This window comes from Narcine bancroftii, chromosome 4 (genome assembly GCF_036971445.1).
Source record: "Narcine bancroftii isolate sNarBan1 chromosome 4, sNarBan1.hap1, whole genome shotgun sequence".
NCBI classification, from domain to species: Eukaryota; Metazoa; Chordata; class Chondrichthyes; order Torpediniformes; family Narcinidae; genus Narcine; species Narcine bancroftii.
The window spans coordinates 118,818,400-118,837,695 of NC_091472.1; the positions used below are offsets into that span (position 1 = coordinate 118,818,400).

Sequence of the window (19,296 nt, forward strand, 5' to 3'; positions counted from 1 at the left end):
TTTCACTACTAGAAGTGGTAGTTCTGCCTCATCCGCAGAAAAAAGCATCTCAGGGTTGTATGGGATATTATGAATGTGCTCTGACAATAAGTCTGAAATCTGAATTTGAATAAGATCAGGACAGAGTTTGGAGAAAGAGGTTGTGTGGGATAAATGGAGAAAAGGGAAGATTATGGATATAGACAGAGAGGGGAATGCAGAGAAAGGGAAATTAAAGTAGTGAATAGTGTGGACCGATGAAGACAGTGAAAGATCTTGCAAAAGTTAAATGTGGTTTTGTTCCACCAGATGTGAAAATGTAAATTGTCCATTCTAAACATTTCTCCATATAATGATACAAAACCCTTGTCAATTAATCATCTAAATTCTTTGTAGGTCTGCAGACAATGTTCACTAAAGCCTTGTCACTCATACAATGCTGACCTAACTCACCAAAATTACTGTCATTAGTTTTCAAAATACCTCTAGAATGCCAAAATATGTCCCTTATATTGATTCATAGATTGACTTGAGGGGTTAAATAGTCAAATATTTTCAGTCATTATCAATGTATAACTTCATTAAAGATAGCACCTCTCAATGTGAACTTACCTGAAGTCAACAGTTAACAAGTTAAATCCATTGTAGAGATGTCCCTCCAAAGATATTTTCTTCAAGTAAGTCAATGCATCCACATTTTGAGTCAGAAAATTTGGCACTAGATAACCTTGAATAACAATATTTTGAAAAGTATCACATGATTTTATAAAAACAACAAAAGGTTTCAGAATATTAAATGAAATAAACAAGTATTCAACATTACACAAGTATTTCTCCATTAAAGGTGAAAACTGTAATATTAAAATGTCATAAAATTATTGAAAAATCAGATTGAGTGCATATCACACTTCATCTACTGCAAAAGGTTAAATATAAAGAGAACAGTTCATTTGCAGAAAAATAATCTTGCTCATTAACTCTCTCCACTTTTCTCCAGACATCCTTTGCTAGGCATATCATTTCCATGCAAACGTAGGATTGAAATTTTTTCTGATACTTCTGAGACTAAAATTATCAATGACATCACAATTAGTGGAAAGGCTGGTCAAAATATCAGCCAAATTATCAAATATTACCAATGCATATCCACAGTGATGAAAGTAATCAATACTTCACCCCAAATGGAAACCATTCCATTGGTTGGAATCATATCTCATACAAAGATAGGTGCAGTTGCTGAACAACTGTGTCAGAAACAGTTGTTAAATTGGAAAGTGACTACAGCTTAATTCCTTCACATTACTTTTCTCTGTCAAGTTACTTTAGCATCACATGAAACCTCATTCCTCTCCTTACTGAATCTGTGCTTCACTGCACAAATGACAGCTCGTATAATTGGAGGTAGTCTTACAATATTAGTTGTAATTGTTGAAAGATAGGCGTTTGAAGAAAGGTTAAAGGGAATTTCTCCAAATTATGGCATCCGTTCTTGGTCGAAAAATTTTCACTTAATATTGCGTGGATTCATTAACAAGACTAACAGTTGACATTTAAGTCAGGACTGCCTAGAAAGATGGGAGTATGATGTTGCAAGAAGACATGGGTCAAGTGAAAGGACACATGATGTCAATGTGCAAGGAGAGAGATCATCCACTATGAAAATGATGAAAATTTGGAATATTTATTTTAATGATATGAAAGATTATTGTCATACATACAAATACAATGCACTGAAATTCTTAATAGCTCCCTGGGAAGCACAAAGGGATTAAATAGATTTGAAGGGGCACAATTCACAAAATGGAAAAGTACATGATTATTGGGGAAGGGGGTGGGTGGGGAAATATAAACAATTGTAAAATTAGAACCAACCTATTCAAAAGTGAACACATGGTATATTCATTCAATAAATCAAAGAGTACAACACAAGACAGGCCCTTTGACCTGGTGCTGCCTATAAGACCAAACTAAATGTATCCACCTGCCTGCACACAGTCCATATCTCTCTATTCCCTGCCTGTTTGTGCCTGTCTATAGTTTCATGTTTATTGTCATGTATATGGTGAAAAAACTCAGTTTTGTAACTTTACAGAGAATAGATCTTTTGAATTGCAATTGGAATTGGAGAAATTGAGAGTGGAAGAAAAAAAAGAAAAAAGGAAAGTGTTGGAGGCTGAGGAAACAAAGGATATATGAGGCGAAGGAAGCTGAAAAGGACAGGTGGTTTCAATTAGAGAAGTTAAGAATGGAGACAGAAAGAAGTAAGAGGATTCAGGCTGTAACTCCTGGGGAGAGGTTTTTGGCTAGTCGAGAAGTAAATCTAGTGCCTCCTTTTGATGAGGGAGATATAGATACATATTTTCAGCTTTTTGAAAAGGTTGCTGAGAGTTCAAGGTGGCTAAAGGAGGTGGCCTTTAATTATTCAAAGTGTATTGAAGGGAAAAGCACAAATTGCTTGACTGCACAGCAAGTGGCAAATTATGATATTGTTAAGCAAGCAGTATTGAAAGCTTATGAGTTGGTTCCAGAAGAATATAGGTAAAAATTTAGCAGTTTGGTGAAAACATGGAATCAATCTTATATGGATTTTGCTCTGAAGAAATCTGTGTCTTTTGACTAATTTTGAATTTAGCACAATTTTGTGAAGCGATATTGACTCTACCTCACCTCCAACACCTTTAATCAAAGTTGTCAGTCCTTTGATCCATAGTTAAAACACTTCCCAACAACAATGACTGAGCAGCCCCAGTATCTCTAAGAATTTTAACTGGAATCTGTGGTTCTCCCTCCTTTATTGAAACAAAGCCCTCTGACACAAAAGTCTTGAAAACATCCATGACCTCCTTACCAGGTTTGGCACATCTGCTCTCCTTAAATTCCTTTGTTTGAATACATGCTTCTGGTAAAACCGGTGGTGCGCCTCAAAAGGAATAAACAATGATTTTGACAGATTGAGAGAATTGATATTAATAGAGGAAATTAAAAGATGTGTCCCAGACGAGATTAAATTATACCTGGATGAGAGAGACGTGGCAACAGGCGGCTAGATTAGCAGACGAATTTGCTCTGATTCACAAAAACACATTCCAGAATAGTAAGCATTTTCAGAGAACAAATGTGGAACAGATTAATAAATCTGTTCATAAGGTGAGTATGGAGCAGGATAGTAGGCCTGAAATAAAGTCTGGAGAAAATGTTAAAAGAAAAGATGAAGGAAAGGACAGAACTTCTGCATTTGTATGTCATTTTCGTAAGAAACCTGGTCATGTGATTGCAAATTGTATAGTCTTGAAAAAGAAAAAGAAAAAAAGAAGTTTTACCAGAAGCATGTATTCAAACAAAGGAATTTAAGGAGAGCAGATGTGCCAAACCTGGTAAGGAGGTCATGGAAGTTTTCAAGACTTTTGTGTCAGAGGGCTTTGTTTCAATAAAGGAGGGAGAACCACAGGTTCCAGTTAAAATTCTTAGAGATACTGGGGCTGCTCAGTCATTGTTGTTGGGAAGTGTTTTAACTATGGATCAAAGGACTGACAACTTTGATTAAAGGTGTTGGAGGTGAGGTAGAGTCAATATCGCTTCACAAAATTGTGCTAAATTCAGAATTAGTCAAAGGACCAGTAGTAATTAGGAGTAATTCCTAAGTTACCCATGGAGGGTGTCTCGTTTTTGTTGGGAAATGATTTGGCAGAGGATAAAGTTGGGTCAATTTTAAGATCGACAAATCGGCCTAGTAAGGATGTGGTTAGAGAGGATTCTGAGATATTTCTTGCATGTGCTGTAACTAGATCTATGACTAAGAAAATGATGACAGCTGAAGAAAATCCAGTAGATAGAGATTTGCCCAGTACTTCTGAAGTACTTTTGAAAGAGTAAGGATTTCTCTTTGTCAAGGAAAGAGTTAATTCAGCAATAGAAAATAGATGCAGTTCTTGCTTTCTTAAGGGAGAAAGTAGTAACTGAAGAGGAGAGTAAAGAAATGGCTTGAAAGGTGAAGTGTTGATGAGAAAATGGAGACCTCTTAATATTCTTGCTAATGAGGAGAGCGGAGTGATTCATCAGGTGGTTGTTCCTAGAAATTACTGGAAGGAAATATCAGATCTAGCCCAAAGTACACCTTTGGGTGTTCATCTTGGAGTAAAGAAAACCATAAATAAGATTTTGAAACAATTTTTCTGGCCTGGTTTGAGGAAGGATGTTGTAAATTGGTGCTGGGAATGTCACGTTTGTCAGGTTGTGGGAAAACCTAACCAGGGTCCTCCAGTGGCTCCATTACAACCTATTCCTGTTGTTGGGGAATCTTTCACTAAGGTTATTGTAGATTGTGTAGGTCCCCTGACAAAATCTAAATCTGGTAACCAGTACTTATTAACAATTATGTGTGCAGTGTCGAGATTTCCAGAGGGTATACCACTGAGAAATATTAAAGCCAAAACAGTAGTAAAGGCTTTGGAAAGATTTTTCACAGTGTTTAGACTACCGAAAGAGATCCAGAGTGATCAAGGATCTAACTTTATGTCTGGTTGTTTCAACAGTTAGTTTATGATTTGGGAATAAAACAGATCACTTTATCTGCGTACCATCCTGAAACTCAGGGAGCTTTGGAAAGATTTAATTCTATCTTAAATATATGATGAGAGTTTACTGTACAAAGAATGGAAAAGATTGGGATGAAGGTATTCATTTATTGTTGTTTGCAGCAAGGGAGGCTGTGCAGGAATCATAAGGTTTCAGCCCTTTTGAAATTGTGTTTATACATCAAGTTAGAGGACCTTTAAGGTTGATAAAAGAATAGTAGGTTAATGAGGATATTCAGCTGAATTTGCTAGATTATATATTTAATTTAAGGATAGGGTACATAAAGTGTGGACTTTGGCTCAAAAGAATTTTGAGAAGGGTAAAATGAAGCATTTATTTGACAGAAAAGCTCAGGTGAAGAATTTTAAGACAGGAAGTAAAGGTTTGATTTTGTTTCCAACACATGACAATCCTTTGAAAGCTAGATTTTCTGGACTGTACACAAGTAAATCAAAATGTTAACTATGATGTTAACACTCCAGATAGAAGGAATAAAACTCAAGTTTGTCACATAAATATGTTGAAACCTTATTATGTAAATAAGGGTAGTGGAGAACAATCTGTATCAGAGGTTTTGGCTGTTGACAGAGTGGAGGAAGTGGTGGATCATAAGATTATGGAAACAGAATCTGTGAGAGTAACCTTAAAGAAACCATAGTTCCTATGTGCCTGTCTAACTCAACAATTTTGGAATATTTGGAAGAAAAATTAGGCCATCTTAAGTTACAAGAGCAGATGCAGTTGAAAGAATTACTTTTGAAATACAGGAATTTGTTCCCTGATGTTCCAAAAAGGACATCAGTGATTTACCATAATGTAGATGTTGGAGAAGGAAATCCCATAAAAAAGCACCCAGAGAGAATAAATATTCAGAAGAGTAAAATCATGGATTAGGAGGTGGAATATATGTTGAGGAATGACATTATTAGACCTTCAAACTCACATTGGTATTCTGGTACCAAAACCAGATGGAACTGTTAGGTTCTGTACAGATTATAGGAAGGTTAATTCAGTAACTAAAACAGATGCTTCTCCTATTTCTAGAATAGATGACTATATTGATAAAATTGGCAAAGCTAAATTTCTTACTAAGTTGGATTTGTTGAAGGGTTACTGGTGTGTGCCTTACTGGTGTGAGGAAAAAATATTTCAGCTCCATCTTGTTTATTCAAGTATAATGTGTTACCATTTGGCATGAAAAATGCCCCTGCAACATTTCAGAGGATGATTAATTTGGTTATCCAAGGGTTAACACATCCAGATGCTTATACTTGGTCACAAAAAGTGACACATGGGAAGAATATCTAAGGAAATTGGACAAATTGTTTGCTAGATTATCCAAAGCAAACTGAACTGTTAATTTAGCAAAGAGTCAATTTGCAAATGCCACGGTAACATTCTTAGGTTATGTAGTTGGTCATGGCAAAGTTGCACCTATTCAAGCTAAGGTGAATGCAATTTCTGGGTTTCCTACTCCCAATGGCAAGAAAGCAGTTAGAAGGTCTTTAGGAATGGCAGGCTATTACAGGAAATTTTGCAGAAATTTTGCTGAGGTTGTTCTTCCTTTAACCAATCTTTTGAAGAAAGGGGAGAAATCTGTGTGGACTAAAGATTGTCAGGCAGCTTTAGAAAATTTAAAGGAGATGCTATGCCATTGCCCTGTGTTAAAAGCTCCTGATTTTGACAGACCATTTTCCGTAGCAGTGGACACCAGTGAGGGAGCAGCAGGTGCAGTTTTATTGCAAAAACATAATGTAATTGACCATCCAGTTCTATTGAAGAAGAGCTGTTGGCTATCATATTTGCTCTGCAGAATTTTGACATACATCTTGATACCTCTCATGAACCAATTGTTATATTCACTGACCACAATCCTCTGGTGTTTTTGAATAAAATGAAGAATAAAAACAGAAGATAGTTAAACTGGAGTTTGATATTACAAGAATATGATCTGCAAATTAACCATATCAGAGGTGAAAATAATGTTATTGTCGATTGTTTGTCAAGATGTTAAAATTGATTGTGTATAAAAATACTTTCAAAATTGAATTACAGAGTATTTTGAGGTGGTTTGGGAGGAATTCTTAGAGTAGTTTGCACACACACACATTTTAAAAACACAAAATTTTTGAGGACTTTTGCAGGGTGCTTTTTGCAGAAAGAGCAACCAAGTTGTAGAATCCAGCTGGCCTGGGAGAGCATGTGATTTTTGCAAGCAGGGAGAGAACAGCTTTGGTCTCTGAGAGGGAGGGAGTGAGAAAGAAAGAGTCACAGAAATCAGTACCAGAGGGACAAGCTGGCAAACTTTGGAAGGCTGCCTGGTCAAAGGAGAAAGCAGGTAGTCTGAAAGGTGACCTGAAAGAAAGAGGATCATCTGGAGAACCCTGAGGGGGGCAAGTTTCGTCAGCAAGACTGATTGAGAAGGCATCAGTTGCGGATGTCCTGGAAAAGGAATCCCTCTCTCTGAAAACCAGCAAGAACCCTCATGTGGTAACCATTTGCCTGGTGAACTTTGTTAATGCTAACTTATGTGCACAGTACAAGAAGTGCCTGCAACCAGTGACATTGAACTGTGATCCAAAGAACTTTTCTTATCTTAAATATACATTACACACACCTGCGCTTAGTATTAGAGGGGAGATTAAGTAGGTTAAGTAAGTTGAAAGTAATAAGTTAAAGTCTAATTCTGTTTTCTTGTTCAATTATAATTAAAAACTACTTTTGTTTAACTCCCCTTTTGTGTTGTGGTAAATATCTATTGCTGCTGGTTTTTGGGATCCTCTGGACTCCTTAACAGATGTAACACAAAGAAAATTAATTGTTCATGTGATCTGTGAGTGAGAAACGTACCAGTGGATTAAATTTTTAGATGGGTTGAATAGGATACATAGGTGGTGACTAAAATTTGTAGTAAAAGATGAGCTTGCTTTATTGTTTGGGAAAATCATGGCTCGTTTGATTGCATCTCTGTTATCTATCCGTGGCCACACTTTACCTCTTTGCTTCACTATTCAGCTCTGTTTTAAAAATATTCAAGGCTTCCTACTTCCATGCCTTTACAAAAATGTAAGGTTATTTTTGCCATAAATGAGTAATCCCTTTAGATTCTCCTACAAGATGAATAGTCTTTTCTAACTCCTCTACATATTTCAACCATTTTCTCTCACTAGCTTTTTCTCAGCAGACTATCAGTCCATTCTGGGTTACAGTCTGGTAAACATATTCCAAACTGCTTCAATATAATTACATTCATCTTGAAAAAATATAGACCAATATTACATACAGTGCTCCAGACGCTATCAGTGCCTGAGATAATTTAAGTTCAAATTCCCTGCTTGTGCTTTGAATTTTCCTGGCAATAAATCATAGCATTCTTCTAGTTTTCCTAATTACACGCTATACCTGCAAAGTAGTCTTGTGTGAAACATGAACCAGATCACACAGATCCTCTGCACAACACAGCTCAGTAATTTATCAGTTATATAAATATACCCGTAAGTACTATTTATTTCCCTGCCAAAATGAATAACTTTTCATTTCCCCCATTGCACTCCATTTACCAGTTCTTTGCTGACCCATTTTCCCATCTCCAACTTATCTTTTAAAATTGCAGCTCTGCCGGAGCTGCTGCAACGGCAGCGCTGCCGCTGCTGCAGTCCCACAGAGAATGGGGACCGGACACACAACACATGCCACAGCATCCAATCGCCCAGTCCCACTTTCGTCGACACCGTACAAGCTTTAAACGACCTGCTAAAGGAGCCAACGGTGGTTTTATTTAAAATCCTGCGACCGTGGGATCTGGGCCCCAGTTGTGCTGCCTATGATCGGCTGCAGTCACTAGAGTTGCAGACTCCGGGAAAGCAGAGGACTGGCGCAGGGCACCAGAAAAAGGGGAGAACACCCCCTCTTCACCACCCCATCCCCCCCCCCCCCACCACTGTTTGAGAAGAAGCAGAGGAGATGATCCATGGCATAGTGACCATGTTGGCAAACCAGCGAGGGGCTGTTGGCAACTGAAGGCGAGGAACCTGCACAGGCTGTGCACTGCTGCTGATTGCGGTCAAAGGACTCACACCACGCTGAGGACTACTGGAAACTGGCTGGAGAATGGTTGAATGGGTACCAGATATCAGAACCGGGATGCAAGAGGGTGATGAGAGCACTGAAGGGTTCCTAATCGATTCGGAGGTTCAGATCTGGACTTGAGTTGCCAAGGGTTTGGACTGGAGTCTGTGTGGCTGTGGAGGCTGCAAGAGCACTGGAGGTGTATCCATGGACACTTAATGACTCTGGAGTGGGGGGAGGGACTCTCTTTTGCTTCTCTTTCTCTGATGGCAATTTCTGCTGATGGCAAATCTGCCTGCCTTATGGCAGACAAAAGGCAATTTTATGTAATATTACACTGTTTTTATTACATGACAATAAAGGAATCTTGAATCGAACTTTGTGGCATTAGCAAATTTTCAATAATATGTCTGTTGCCTTCATCCATGTCCTTAATATTAATTGTAAAATGTTGAGCCCTCAGCACCAATCCCAGGGCACATTACTCATGGAGTTTGTTGGTTAATTGGGACACATGGGCAGCATGGGCTTGTGGGCCAGATCGGCCTGTTACCATGCTGTATGTCTAAAATTAATTTGGGCAGCACTGGCTACATCAACAAGTTCATTGAGGATTTTAGCAAGATCAAATGCTTCACAACCAGGGCTAACCAGAAACCATGGTTGGATGCAGAGGTCTGGGTCCTTTTCAGAGCTCTTGATGGTGCCTTCAGGACAGGGTATAGGATGGCATTAATATTAGCCAGGGCTGAACTCTCCCATGCAATTCGGAAGGCAAAGCAGGGATACGCACAGAAGATCCACAGTCAGCTGTGTGATGTCGGTGACACGAGGTGTACGTGGCAAGGAATCAAGGCCATAATGGATCACAAGTTAATCTTGTGAGTTAAGAATAACACCTCCCTTCCAGACAGATAGTTCCATACACCATTTGATGAGAAGAACAAGATGACACCAAAGAAAGCTCCATGTCCCTCTGATGAATGGGTCCTCTACATTGTCACAGACAAGATGAGGAGAACCCTATCCAAGGTGAATCCACAAGGTGGCAGGACCAGACAACAAACTTGGTCAGGTACTGTACGATGGAGGTCTTCACGGACATCTTCAACACCTCACTGCAGCAGTCCATTATATCCGCAGGGTTGAAGACAAAAGAGTGACAATAACAGGCCCAATGACTACCACCCTGTGGCACTGACCTCCACCATTATGATATGCTTCGAGTGTCTGGTGATGGAACACATCAAAGTACACCTCCCAAAGACACTGGACCCATTTCAATTTTCCTTTAGAAGAAATCGTTCTACAAACGATGCTAAAGCTTTGACCGGGCCCACCTGGAGAACAATGCCTCATACAACAACCTTCAAGCTGTTGTTCATTGACTTCAGCTTGACATTTAGTATGATGATTCCCCAGAGGCTGATGGAGAAGCTGTATTTGCTGGGACTCAACACCCCTCTTTCACTGGATCCTGGACTTCCTAACAGAAAGACCACAGTCTGTTCAGGTTGGTAGCAGAATATCGAGCACCGTTGTGCTGAGCCCTTGTGGTTCATGTAAGAGGAGAGGAGAGGACAGGCTGCCTAATATTTCACTTGAAATAATGGAAACAAAAAGGAACACTGTAGTGACCTGAAAGAAAGAGGTTATCTGGAAAACCCTGATGGGGCAAGTTTCTTCAACAAGACACTTAAGTGGCTGATCTCAATGGTGGGGAGGGTTTTGCCTGTGATGACCTGGGCTGTGTCCACTACCTTTTGAAGGGCTTTATGCTCAGGGGTATTGATGCCCCCATGCCAGATCTTGATGCAGTTGGGGCTGTCCAACAAGCAACAAATCTCTCTCTGAAAACCGACAAGAACCTTACTTTTATTATCTTTGATTTGATATGAAGGTAGAAGTGTTGATTAATGAGGTAATTTATTACTCTGATTAGAATTATGTCTTTTTTTTGGCCAAACAACTTCTTTTTTGGTAGTGGGTTTAGATTTTTTTATAATAAAATATTAATGCAATGTATTTTGTTTGATTGAAAATGTTTGGTATCTTGGATGAAATAATACGATTTAAGTGTAATGTATCTTTTTGACTTTTAACATATAACTTTATGTACTCTGTATTTTTTGTTCTGAAATTTCAATGTTAATAAAAATATTGAAAAAGTGAATGATAAATAGCAATGATGCAATTAAAAGGACTATAGTGCCTGCCTGTCCCGCATCGGACGTGTCAGTCACCAACGAGCCTGCAGCAGATGTGGACATACCCCTCCATAAATCTTCGTCTGCGAAGCCAAAGAAAGAAGAAGTTGAAGCAAAAAAGGAATAAAGCACTCATTTTAGAAGAGGGAGGCAGTTTGAAGAAGCAAAAACACTAGCACCAACCCACAAACCTGAATGATATGTTTCTGGCCTGTAAATTCTACAAGAGATGCAAAGCCCTGAAGCGTTGGTTACTCTATTCTGGTACATTTTTTGGTAACTCTTAAGATCTTACAAGAAACATCTCAAAATTATCAAGGACCAAATACACCTTTAATTCATGGTGTTCAATTTAATTCAACCTTTTAAAAAATCTTGTTACAATGTAAATTTAATGCAACATCCAGCAGGTGGATTTAAAAATAATTTATGAGTGAAACAATTCCCTAATGCAGTTGATCCTTGTGCATCCTATTTTATCTTCAAGGCAACATGAGTGACAGACAAGAGGACAGGTAGTTTATCTGCACTGCAGCACACAACAGGTCAGTCTCCAGGTGGCAGTGAACACTTAAAATAGATTTACTAGCAAGCTAGCAGGTGCTTGGTTTGCAATCTCAAAACAAAAAAAAACATTATTATATTTCAGTATTTAGCAAATTTGTGATGGGAAAATTTGCCCCTGTATATGAGAGAGGAACTGGGAGAGCAGCTTCAATACAAGCCTTCTCAACAATCCAGCAGTAATAAAAGTAATAATCTCCTTGGAATGTGAAATGTTCCATTAGTAACGAATTAAACAAAATCTTACTAAGGCTTGAAAGCTGCCTCTGTTCCATGCATTTGTAATCAGAATTTCAATGACCTTCAGAATTCATCGACTTCACTGAAGGTGATTGAGTAGGTGGGAAAATTGCACATCAATGTGAATATATTTTGGGGTACAAGAACAGTTTCCTAACAGTGACAACACAAGGAGAAAGGTAGTAAAGGATTATGGCACAGAAGGGAGATTGAATACAAGAATTGGGACATCATGTTAAAGCTGTATCAGACTATGGTAAGACCCGCAATATTGTGGTTATGAGTTTATAGGAAGGATGTGGTTCACTAAGAGAGGGATCAGAAAAGATTGATATGGGACCAGAGGGCTTGAATTATAAGGATTGACTGAATAGGCTGAATCCATTCTTCATGGAGTGAAGGAGGTGAAGAAGTAACTTTATAGAGGCATCTAAAAATCAAGAGGGTTGAGGATAATGTGGTTGGCCATAGTCCCTTTTCCAACCTAAAGGAAATGAAGACCAGAGGCTATAGATTTAATATGAGACCGGAGTGATTTAAAGGGGAGCTGAGGGGCAACTTTTTCCTACAGAGAGAGAGGATGGTGGATTATGGAATGAGCTGACAGAAGAAGTGCTTGATATGAGTACAATACTAATATTTTAAAAGAGAGTTGGACAGGATCATGGATTAGAGGGATATGGCCAGAACATATGCACATGGGAGAAGCTGAGGAGAGTACATTGATCAGCATGGACAAATTGGACAGAAGGGCGTGTTTCCATGCTATTATATTCTATGCAATCTCATGCCAATACTCCCAAGCATTAATGTGCTAATTACACTTAATCGAGTCTTTGGGCAGGCTTGTTCACAAGCATACCTGACGCCAAATTTCTGAAAGAGACCTGCTGTTGTAGAAAGGAATTACCAGGTAGACAGAGGCAAATATGCAAAAATGCTCTCCGGGACCTAGAAAAAAATCAAAACATCTCCTCTTGTGGATCTGAAGCCCATGGCTGCTCAAAGAGAATTATTCTGAATAGGACCAAACACTTCAAATCCATGCACTGGGAACTTACAGAATCCAAGCACATCCTTTAAAGCATCTCCTAGCCACCTATGGAAGGATCTACCAGTCCCTTGTTGGCCTCAATAATCACCCAGAACCCATAGTGCTGGAGTGCAAGTTCAATGTGGCACCACTCCCTCTCAAGGACAATTAAGGAAGGGTCATATCAGTGAAGCACAGATGAAGATGAACCAAAATGAAATAAGATGGTATGAGCCAGTGTAGATTACTGATAAGAAAATGGCCAAACTTGTACTTGCCATGTGATTGTACTGGTAAGAAAGTCACACAATTATACCATGAAGAAATTTGTTATTCTCATCAGACAGCTCAATTTTAATTGTGTGAACAAAGAAAAGCCGAGGGGACTCAGAAAGTCAGAAAAATGGTCAGTGAACAGTTTGTGTCAGGAACCTTTAATTGAGATTAAACTGTGAAGGGGATGTAGCACCTGCACTTCTTGTGTACTTCAAGTTTAAGGATCTTCGCCATTTTCAAATCTCTGTTCTGATCATTCCTTAGCTCCATAATTTCCTCCAGCCAGAAAACAATGCAAGTTATCTACATTCCTCCATCTCTGAACTCTTGAACTTGACTGCTCCAACAGTGCTTCAGCTGCCAAGGCCACAAGCTCTGGAATTCTCACGGTGAACCACCACTTTGTGATGTCACATTCCTTTTCTGAGACATTCCTTAAAACTTTACTCTCTTGACTGAATTTTGTACATACATACACACATACAGTTCATAATATATGTACAACAGGATTTTGACAGGAAAAGTGGCAGATGAAATTCAATCGAGATGAATGAGAAGTGATGCATTTTGAAAGGTCAAACTTGAAGGCAGAGCACATGGTTAATGGTTGGATACTTAACAGTGTGGAAGAACAGAAGGACCTTGGGGTCCAAATCCATAGATCTCTTAAAGTTGCCAGACAGGTTGATAGGATAGTTAAGAAGGCCTATGCTGGCAAACTGGGCTTCATTAATCAGGAGACTTTAGTTCAGGAGTCATGAGAAAATGTTGCAAATCTATAAATCTATGGTTAAACGGTTCTGGTCACCACATTATAGGAAAGATTTGGAAGCTATGGAGAGGATGCAGAGGAAATTTATCAGGACATTGACTGGATTGGAAAATATTTCTTTTGAATAAAGTTTAGCAGAGCTAGGGCTTTTCTTCTTTGGAACAAAGAAGGATAAGAGATGACTTAATAAAAGTAATGAGAGGCATAGATAAGGAGACAGTCGACAATTTTTTCCCATGATCAAAGTAGCAAATATCAGAGGACATCTGTATAGTGAAGGGAGGAAAGTTTAGGGGAGACATCAGGAGTTACCTTTTTTTTTAACACAGAGAGTTGTGGGTGCCTGAAATGGATTGCCATGGGTGGTTGTCGAGGCTCGAACAGCAGAAGTCTCAGAAATCAGAATTTATTGTCATGAACAAGTCACAAAATTTGGTGACATTTAAGAGACTCTCTTAGACAGGCACATGATCAAAGTAAAATAGAGGGTTATGAGGTAGGGAGGGCTTAGGTTTTTTAAAATATAGGTATAGAAATGTGTCAGCACATCATGGGCCATTGTGCATGTGTGTGTGTGTGTGTGAGCACATGTAGGTGTGTGCACACAATTATATATGCATGTGTATGTGCCAGCACGTATCTCTACGTGCTGTCTGTGCATATCTATATGTCTATTGTGACAGATTATGTTGTGTTTATATTGTATATAGATATGATTTTGGGAGATAAATTGGGGCAGGTTTTTTAGTGTAGGTCACATACAAACACTTTAAAACAGATCTTATTTAAAATACTGGAGCTCTGCTCATGCTAGACAGGCTGGAGCCAAGAGCCTTTGCAAAATCTTTGGAGAGTGCCCAAGTGACTTGACGAATGGATTGTTGTTTGCAAAAAGACAACAGATGAAAGAACTCATCAGAGATGCATGTTGTCTGGAGTTGAGCTTACTGTTCTGAGGGTCATGTGGTTTTCCAAGTAAAGACAGTAAAACAGGCTTTTCTCTGAAAGAGAGAGAGAATTCAATTCTGCAGTAGTTTTACAGTCAGCAGCAACAGCTGGGACTGGAACAAGGCAAGCTGGAAAGCTTGTGGAAAAACCCCATTTGGAAGACGGGTTATGAGTTCTTAGTTCAGCCTGGTCAAAGCCCTCATGGTTCATAACAGAGGAGAGGACTGGGTGTCTAATGTTTCACTTGAAATAAGGGAAACAAAAAGGAACTCTGTGGTGACCTAAAAGAAAGAGGTTATCATCTGTAGAACCCTGATGCGGCAAGTTTCTTCAGCAAGACACTGAAGTGATTGATTAAAAGGAATCAGTTGTGGGTGTCCAGTGAAAAACAAATCTCTCTGAAAACCAATAAGAACCTTCCTGAGCAGTAACCATTAACCTTTCAAGCACCAAAACCTGGTGAACTTCATATATGTTAAATTCTGTGCACAGTATAAGAATTGTCTGCAACCAGTGAACTTGGAGGAATGAGAAGTGAGATTCAACTGTGAATCAGAGAACTTTTCTGAACTATTACACACAATACATACATGTGCGCTTAGAATTAGAAGGGGGTTAAGTTAGGTTAGTTAATAGTGATAAGTTAAAGTGTGATTCTGCTTTCATGTTTAAAAATAATTAAAAGCAACTTTTGTTTAAGTAACCATTTGTCTTGGTGAATATCTATTGCTGCTGGGGTTTGGGGTCCTCTGGGCTTGTAACACTACACTTAAGTGTGTACATAGATATTATGCACATATGGGTGTGCCTTCACATCTGTATGGGTGTTTTTATGTACCTGTTCGGCTTCGAATCATGGGTCCTCTACCGGCATCACCTACGGCTCCTAGAACGCTTCCACCAGCGTTGTCTCCGCTCCATCCTCAACATTCATTGGAGCGCTTTCATCCCTAACGTCGAAGTACTCGAGATGGCAGAGGTCGACAGCATCGAGTCCACGCTGCTGAAGATCCAGCTGCGCTGGGTGGGTCACGTCTCCAGAATAGAGGACCATCGCCTTCCCAAGATTGTGTTATATGGCGAGCTCTCCACTGGCCACCATGACAGAGGTGCACCAAAGAAAAGGTACAAGGACTGCCTAAAGAAATCTCTTGGTGCCTGCCACATTGACCATCGCCAGTGGGCTGATATTGCCTCAAACCGTGCATCTTGGCGCCTCACAGTTTGGCGGGCAGCAACCTCCTTTGAAGAAGACCGCAGAGCCCACCTCACTGACAAAAGGCAAAGGAGGAAAAACCCAACACCCAACCCCAACCAACCAATTTTCCCCTGCAACCGCTGCAACCGTGTCTGCCTGTCCCGCATCGGACTTGTCAGCCACAAACGAGCCTGCAGCTGACATGGACATTTACCCCCTCCATAAATCTTCGTCCGCGAAGCCAAGCCAAAGAAGAAAAGAAGGAAGACATGTATATGTGTGCAAATTTGTGAGTATCTGTGTGCACACATTTAAATATATACATTTATACATATACAAATATATGTATGTAAATACACACACACACACACACACACACACACACACACACACACACACACACACACACACACACACACACACACACACACACACACACACAGGTATGCATCGCTTAACATCCATTCAGGCAATGTCCGACCACAAATACATCCATCGCCTGTGGTCCATAAGGTTATAATAGAGTTCGGAAATCCTTATTGGAGAACAGGACTTACCGGATGTAACCAGACGTATGCAACAACTTCCCACACGCAACACATCTATCTCATGTCTTTTGTATACAAACGGTTATGTACTGTACTGTACTTTCTATCCATCATGGTTCCCAAACGCAGCAAAACTCATGCTAGTGACAACAGCAGCAAGAGGCAAAGGAGAAGTATCGACTTGGAAGTGAAACAAAAAATTATTAAACAACACAAAGGTGGAAAAGCAGTGAATGCTATGGCTCGCGATTTAGGCATGTTGCACTTGACAATTACGACGATCCTCAAAAACAAAGAAAATATTCTCCAAGCTGTTAAAGACCTGGCTCCACTGTAAGGTAAAGGTAAAGATTCCATTATTGTCACATAATACAAAACTTTGAATGTAATAAACATGAAATTCTTTAACTTTTGTCTACTCTAAGGCAGATAGAGAGTCGCCACTTTGTCCAGTGCCCTTACAAAAATGCAAGAGGGACTTATATCAGATATGGAGAAATTGCTAATGACATGGATTGAGGACCAAACACAAAAGCAAGTCCCTCTCACCATGTTGATGATCACTGCTAAGACATGAAGATGCTTAAAGAAAAAGGAGGACCAGACTACGATATCGAGTTTACTTTTAGCTCAGGGTGACTCAGGCACTTCAAACAACATTTTTTGTTGCATAATGTGAAAGTGAGTGGTGAGTATGCAAGGGCTGATGTGAAGGCAGCAGAAAAATTTGTTCAAATCTTAAACTAATTGGTTATTTATCCCAGCAAATTTTTAATGTGGACAAAACCTCTTTATTCTGGAAGCAAACGCCTTCATCCATAATGAGGCCAAGTCAATGCCAGGCTTTTAAAGGGACAGTGACAGCATTTTTAGGAGGAATGTTGCTGACTACAAGTTAAAGCCATTTCTGATTTGGCACAGTGCAAACCCCAGGGCTTTCAAGAACATTAACAAACACACCTCTCCGGTTATTACAGGAGCTATAAAAAATCCTGGATTACATAAATGCTGTTTCAGGATGCCCTTCTCGATTGCTATGCCAGTGAAATGGAGAAGTACTGCTTGGAAGAAGGCATACCTTTCAAGATTTTGCTAATTGTAGACAATCTCCAGGACATCCCCCTTTCATTGGTCACCTCCACCCCTTTAATCCAGCCAATGGATCAAGGTGTTATTGTAGCATTCAAGGCTTACTACCTGAGGAGGACCTTTGCTCAGGGTGTTACTGGAACTGATGACACTGGCAAGACACTAATGCAGTTCTGGAAGGTGTATAATATTTTCCATTGCATAAAGAATTTTGCTTGGACCTGAGTTGATGTGACCAAAGAGTCATATGGAAAAAAATACTTAAGAAGTATGTGCCTGACTGTAAGGGATTTGAAAAAGATGATGAGATTGCAAGGATTAATAGAGCTGTTGTTGACATGGTAAACACTGAACCTAGACATTGAAGAACTAGAGATGGTTCCTGAGGAACTAACAAATAAAGAGTTGCTGCAGCTAGAGGAAGAAGGAATAGCTGAAGTAGAGGAAAGGGAAAAGAAAACTGGAGAAGAAGAAGAACAGGTGCAGAAGAGGTTCATTGAAATTCTTTGTAGACCTTAACAGCTTGCTGAAGAGATGGTCCCAAACAGTGACTGCTTCTCAGTGATGGAGAGGAATGCTCATGCAGTGGTTACTGCATATAAAGAAATTTATGAAGAAAAGAAAAAGCAAACAACATTGGACATATTGCTGAAGAAGCCAACACCTCCCTAAGAAGATCCTCAGCCAGAATCTTCAGGCAATACAGTGACTGTTCATCAGTGGAGGTTATTCAACTTGAAGCACTTCTAGTGGAGCACTGTGAGGAGGTTGAGGACAGTTATGTGGATGATCCTGATCCTCTTTGTTAAATTTTGTGTGATATAGGCTAAGAAAAGTGAAAATTAAACTGTTTAATTTAACGTAAGTTCAGTATCCCATATAACTTTGCTAAGTATATACAGTAACATGGTGTTCGCACAATGTCCACATCGCATAATACCCAATCTCACAGAACGTATCATGGGCGTTAAGTGGCACATACTTGTGAGTACATACACACACAAACATCTACACATACATTCATGTAACATACATGTAAATACTGTATGTTGCTTCTGCAATAAGAGACACCATATTTATTTACCTTACCTCTGCCAAGGGCATTATTGTTGTTAAAGGGTTGAAGATAGTTGGTTAGTGCAGCACACTTGCCCTTCTTGCTTATACCCAACCATGTTCCTCCTTCTCTCCCTTTTTCCATATCCAGTCCTTTCATGGAACAAAAACAAAACAGAATTTACTGATATGCCACTTTATGATAATTATAATAACCCATATAATTTAGTCCATTCAGAGCCAGCTCTTCAGCGCTTGACGTCCTGTTTTGCGGAAACTGCCAAAATGTTTGGCCTGGAAGTCAGCCTGAAGAAAACTGAGGTCCTCCATCAGCCAGCTCCCCACCATGACTACCAGCCCCCCACATCTCCATCGGGCACACAAAACTCAAAACGGTCAACCAGTTTACCTATCTCGGCTGCACCATTTCATCAGATGCAAGGATCAACAATGAGATAGACAACAGACTCGCCAAGGCAAATAGCGCCTTTGGAAGACTACACAAAAGAGTCTGGAAAAATAACCAACTGAAAAACCTCACCAAGATAAGCGTATACAGAGCCGTTGTCATACCCACACTCCTGTTCGGCTCCGAATCATGGGTCCTCTACCGGCATCACCTACGGCTCCTAGAATGCTTCCACCAGCGTTGTCTCCGCTCCATCCTCAACATTCATTGGAGCGACTTCATCCCTAACATCAAAGTACTCGAGATGGCAGAGGCCGACAGCATCGAATCCACG

At 39.7% G+C, this 19,296-nt stretch overlaps 1 protein-coding gene across 6 annotated transcripts in view; it reads right to left on the reverse strand.

Moving 5' to 3' along the window:
- The window catches only part of tango2 (transport and golgi organization 2 homolog (Drosophila)), a 261,525-nt gene that overhangs the window by 76,838 nt on the left and 165,391 nt on the right, over window positions 1–19,296 (reverse strand). For all 6 annotated transcript variants that reach the window (XM_069932596.1, XM_069932591.1, XM_069932593.1 and 3 more), the window contains 2 exons: window positions 18,587–18,706; window positions 592–706 (listed from right to left, as the gene is read on the reverse strand). In XM_069932596.1, the coding sequence (XP_069788697.1) occupies window positions 592–706; window positions 18,587–18,706 (235 nt within the window). The remainder of the gene's footprint in view (window positions 1–591; window positions 707–18,586; window positions 18,707–19,296) is intronic.